The sequence below is a fragment of the Frankliniella occidentalis genome, unplaced genomic scaffold, assembly GCF_000697945.3.
Source record: "Frankliniella occidentalis isolate FOCC.00 unplaced genomic scaffold, Focc_3.1 Scaffold13, whole genome shotgun sequence".
Taxonomy (NCBI): Eukaryota; Metazoa; Arthropoda; class Insecta; order Thysanoptera; family Thripidae; genus Frankliniella; species Frankliniella occidentalis.
In genome coordinates, this window is record NW_026267143.1 from 2,558,209 (window position 1) to 2,563,942 (window position 5,734).

At 48.4% G+C, this 5,734-nt stretch overlaps 1 protein-coding gene across 1 annotated transcript in view; it reads left to right on the forward strand.

Moving 5' to 3' along the window:
- The window catches only part of LOC113202374 (cytochrome P450 4C1-like), a 20,523-nt gene extending 16,754 nt beyond the window's left edge, over nt 1–3,769 (forward strand). Inside the window, exon 3 of the mRNA XM_052263661.1 lies at nt 3,038–3,769. Within this exon, the coding sequence (XP_052119621.1) occupies nt 3,038–3,406 (369 nt within the window). The 3' untranslated portion in view covers nt 3,407–3,769. The remainder of the gene's footprint in view (nt 1–3,037) is intronic.
- The last annotated feature ends 1,965 nt before the right edge of the window (nt 3,770–5,734 follow it).

A 5,734-nucleotide genomic window follows, 5' to 3' on the forward strand; every position in this document is an offset into this window, starting at 1 on the left:
GGGGGGGGGGGTAGTGGAAGGAGGGTTGAACACGTTTTCACCGTTGGAGCGGGGGGCTCGGTCGGAGCGGGTGGTGTGATGAGGTAGACTGTCCCGTCAGGCACCGGTGCGCTGCGGGTCTGCCCATCCTCCGACCCGCAGGGGCTGAGCCAACCGAAGCTGACCCTCGCGCCGCTGCGCTCGCTCCGCCCTGGAGCCACTGACAAAGCTAAGTTAGCTCTCCATTGTTCTACTTTTACTGTTAATGCCAGTACGCCTAACACATAACGGGAGGAAAGAGGTGTGGCAGAGGGTCGACATTCTGAAACGAATTTCATCACTCTATCTGGGAGCGACTTAAGCTTTAATCCGCTTTCATCGCTCCTGTAGAGCGACCATTTAAATTGTTCTAGAGGCGTAAAAATGCGACGCTCGATTTAGGCAAAATATTTGACTCTCACATGTACACTGGGGAGAAAAGGCGTGGTATTCTTACTCTGCTACAGTGAAACGATGCTTCTACCATTTGGATTCTCTTAGTCAGAAACTTCTGTACACCAACTTCACATTAACGAGATCAGTGCGGCTCGTTTTGTGGCGACTTTTGATTTAATAGAGGAGCGTGATGACTAAATAGTGGTCACGCAACACTGGACGTTTTCAGCTACAGAACTCTATGACCCAACCACATGCTTTTAGCCTCAAAGGGAACCTTTTTATGTGTGTAAATCTCCGATTTTGCTAAAACTCGAAACATTTAAAGGTCATTATTATAGCTGTCGGGTGGCACTTGAAGTTTTTCCTAAACCTCACAGTTAGTGGGGGTTACACTGAGGCTACACTGAAAAATGACGGTTTCTTCTTGTCAAAATACCGGTTGTTAAGTAATGTTTAATATTTCACCTCTGAACCCTGCTGTATCCCTCAAACTGTTTTTCTTGCTACTCTGGTACCGTTAATAAATTCAGTTCACAATACGGAACCAATTTGATACTGAGAAAATTAGTTTTTGCGGTTTAAAATCCCATGCGCATTTGGTTTTGAGCTATGATGTTGAAAATTTGGGGAGACCTACTTTGAAGTGCCCTCAACACTTTCTATTGACCATAATTACACATTTCATTTGATTTTTGTAAGCAAAAGAAATAAATAAGCCGAAATTTTCAGTATTTTTGAACTTTTAAAAAGTCCGAAATAAACCAAAATGTTAAACATCATCCAAGACATAAAATTGAAGATGTAGTCGGTACAATATAGAGTAAAACTGAGTTTCCACTGGTAAAACAAAGGTGCTAAATCACACCTTTTAAAGGCATTAAAGTTCTAAAGGTGTTAACGTTTCAGTTTTTTCGAAATATTTTCTGCTGAAGCAAACCAGGATTTGTAGGACCAATATTTTCGCATTCAGCTCAAAATTCCGCTGTGAACGAGCCTACGTGTGATATGTGTCTGAAGAACGGCGAAAAAAGTAACTGACCCTCACAAATCTACTAAATTTCTTTCATTTGGGATTTGAATCCTATCACATAGGCTTGATCGAAGCGGAATTTTGAGCTGAATACGAAAATATAAGTTCTACAAACCTTGGTTTGCTTCATCAGAAAATATTTGGGAAAAACTAAAACGTTAACGCCTTTTGACTTTAACGCCCCTGGAAAGGTGTTAATTCACACCTTTGTTTTACCAGTGCAACGAAATCGGAGATTTACACCTGAAAAGGTGCCCTGTCAGGCTAAAAGCATCTGGTTTGGCATAGAGTTGTGTAGTAGCTGAAAACGTTCAGTGTGGCGTCTCCACTATTTAGTTACGCTCCTCTATTAAATCAAGCACACTGAACTTTACTAAATACAAGCTTTTCTACGTGAAGTAAAGACGAGCTCTGCTTCGCTCCCACAGGTCAGGGGTCAGGGGGCTTCCTAAGATGTATGCCATATTTCTGGACCTAAAGGACGTAATTTCCAATTTTCCTGCACTGTTGAATTTCTTCAAATGGATGTTTTGTAATTGCAAACCAAATGCTTCGTAGTTTTATAGAATCTAAATCCTTCACAATCCTGCGAAGCATATGCTCTGCACGAATTAACCAGTGTGAGTCCCAGACGAGGGGTACACCACTCTTAAAAGTAGGTGTACGCGCTTAAAAAAGTCAAGAAAAAAGTCAAGATAAAGTCAAAAAGTCATTTGAAAAGTCAAAAAAAGTCAAAAAGTCAAATAAAAAGTCAAAAAAGTCAAATAAAGTCAAAAAGAGTCAATGAAAGTCGACGAGAAGTCGAGGAGAAGTCAGGGAATAGGCACTGAAAAAGTCAACAGAAAGTCAACATGCGAGTGCAATATCTGCCTGTAAGGGGCAAAAAGCTACGGAACTGTGATTGTATCGGAAAGACCTAGATCACTGTCTTTTAAAGAGGGAGGGGGGTGGGTGGTGGGTGAAGTGAGAAAAATAAAATTATCGGATTTCATGGGATTTCCTCACCAAAAAACGTAAATACTGAAAGTACCTTGTTTTTCTTACTTAGGGGGTGTACTCTGATGACGAATTTTCTTCTTATTCGATTCATGCTATAAATAGTTCCAAAAAGTCTTGGAAAAACCTTATTACTAGCCCAAAAATTACAACTCTCCCTTATTTAACAAAAATAGCAGGGAAAAATCATAAAAGTCAAATAAATTGGATCAAAAAGTCAAAAACAAAGTCAAATAAAAGTACAAAAAAAGTCAAAAAAAGTCAAAAAGTCACGGCCCCAAAAAAACGACTAAAAGTAGGTGTACGCCCAGAATGGGAGTGATGTACCCCTCGGTCCCAGATCAATATCGAGAAGTGACGTGGTTTTCGATTTTTGCGACCCTTTTCTTTACACCTTTGCTGCTCCGTGCTGCTCCCCAGGTGTTCCAGCTCGTCTACAGCCCCGCCGTGCACGTGCACATGGACCCGCCCACTGTTCCTTTACACCTCGCTGCTCTACAGGTTCCCGCGGGCGCGCAGGTGTTCGTCTACAGCCCCGCCGTGCACGTGCACATGGACCCGCCCACTGTTCCTTTACACCTCGCTGCTCTACAGGTTCCCGCGGGCGCGCAGGTGTTCGTCTACAGCCCCGCCGTGCACATGGACCCCGCCCACTTCCCGGAGCCGGAGCAGTTCGAGCCGGACCGCTTCCTGGCCTCGGCCGGCCGGCACCCCTTCGCCTACCTGCCCTTCGGGGCGGGCGCCCACACGTGCATCGGGCAGCGGTACGCGCTGCTGCAGATCAAGAGCACGGTGAGCGTGCTGCTGCGCCACTACCGGCTGCTGCCGGCCGGCACGCCGCGCAGCCCCGCCGCCCTGCACGACATCCGCACCAACGTGCTGGTCACTCAGCGCGCCCGCGGCGGCTACTGGATGCGCCTGGAGCCTCGGCGGCCGCCACCCGCGGACCCGGCGACGGGATGACACTCCGTCACCACCCAATCTCACCCAGCTCAAATAGATTAACAACACAAACGCTGTGAAACTGGAGCACTCTATGGGATCGTCCAGAAAGCTTTCCAGTTCGTCTTTCTTTCACACATTCATTCTCCAAATTATGAGAGCTCGGCGCCTGCGAGGCTCAGGGTAGGCTAACCCACAGTACATGCGTGCACTGAAGTCAAGATGTTGCCTATATACGAGGTGTTAGGTAGGAGAGCTGGAGGTGGCCGAACTTGGCAGGTTCCAAACGGCGAATGACGGACGTGCTTTCCGGATGATCCCTAAGGCCTTGTGCACAAATTTTTGTCACTCGTTACAAATAAAATGATGTTCCTATTCGTGTAATCAGACCTACTGTCCTCTAGTTCTAGTCATACCGACCAGGCCGCTCTGGGTGTTAGAGAGGCGTTGAATGTGCTGCCTACCCCCAGGGCGGTGGCTTGACTCACCGATGGCAGCGCGTGCTAACTGGCGTGCCTGTTGACATACGTCCCCACCAACACACTTGCTACTAAGTTGTCGCCAGGGACCACAAGTCAAGACGGCACAAGCACGTTCAGTCACGACCAAGTAAGTTAAACAGTTCCCTGTTTCGGTTGCTAGCCCACCTCGCTGAAAATTATATGTAACTCAGAGGTGCAGGCGAACACGGATCACACAGGGGGTAGCAACCCCCCCTCCGTGACCCTATCCCTGTCCTTGACCCCTCCGTAGAAAGGATATTTTGTGAGCGCACCAATCTTTTAAACTACACATGACATTTCAAAAACCGGACTTTCTCCTTGTAATACCAACAATACTTGGTTATGATTATGATCAATTTCTTCGAGTGCGAAGGCCGCATTATTTCTTATCTCCAAAGTTTGCTGAAATTAGCCCCGCGCATTCCCAACACTAACGCGCCCCGCTTATCGCCTAGCCTCCCGTGTCTGTCCGGCTGTCTCCGCGGAGGCCTCGCGTTATCGTGCGGAGTTTCGAACGCTCCGAGTACAAAGAGGGCAAAGCCCTTTACGTAGTCTAGTCTGAGGCGCGTCTGTGCCGCGGGAGGACCTCGCGCGCTCGCGGGTGCCAACACAGGGGATGTCAAGTTAAAAGCATCCGTACGGACGGACGGAAATCTGCAAGTGACTAGTAACCAAATTATCTACACGAATGTTTTGGGGTATGCTAAAGCCATTTCCGATATCCGTTTGTACCTCCAGGGTCACCCGGGATTGTCATCGGCAACAAGGTCTCCGATGACGTCCCTCGGAAATCGGCCTGGGAAGGTCCTCGATACGATGACCCTGGTGCAGGTGCAAACAGATATCTCGAATGACCTCAGAGACTAGAGAACTTCCGAATACCGATATGCCAGAAAAAGACTTCATCGGTGGTCCTGGCTACATCGGCACGAAAATCAAACCTGTTGGTTAAGAGCTGTTACTGATGGGCGTTTACCCAACATCGATTGCGATCACCAGCACCAGCAGAACTTTGTAACATAGGCTGTTTTTTTTTTTTTTTACCGAAGAATAGACAGTTGGCATACAACCAAAACATAACCAAAGTGACACGTGGGTTTACTCCAGGCAAGGTCGAGCCGTTAAATATGCTTTCGGTTCGAGCACATATGATTTTGTTTTCTGAGTGTGACGATATTGCTTTTGCGTGATTTTTCAGTAAGATTGTGCCGTATGAAGACAGAGTGTAATAAATAAATAAAAAGAAGAGGGCGAGAGAGCGATTGACGACTGACTCACGCTTTCATCAGCTAAAAAGCCGCTAACTGCGAGCTAGGCTCGGCTGCCGCCGCCGGCCGGCTACCGCTGCCCGGCTGCTAAGCTGTAGCTCGGGCAGCGCGTATGCACTTAGACCACAGGGCGCGGAAGCTGAAGCAGGCAGACGAAACGACGAGTCATTTGCACAGACGGGGCCAGGTCGGCCAAGACAAATAAAGTGTGGAAGTGTGGCCCGCTCCGCTGCCTCGCCCCCTACTCCGGACCGGCACTGCAGTGTTCAGGCTGTTCCCCTCGTAGGGCCATGGGTGAGCACGCGCTCCAGTTCTGCCCTAAAACGGGTCGCTCTCACGCGACTTCCCCTGTCAGTGTTGTTCCCATCACAAACGTGGACCCACGAGGAACAGTCCAGAGGGCTCAGTTTCGCCGGTGTCAGGTGTGAGGGTATCCTGGCTGGTTCCGGCGCTGCACTCGCGGCAGCTCAGGACGCCTGCAACGTGCGCAGCGTCGCATGCCCGCCGGACGGGACGGGCCCAACCTGCGGCTTATCGGAAATGACAAAGGCAGATTGCAAGAGACGCGCTCGACTGAG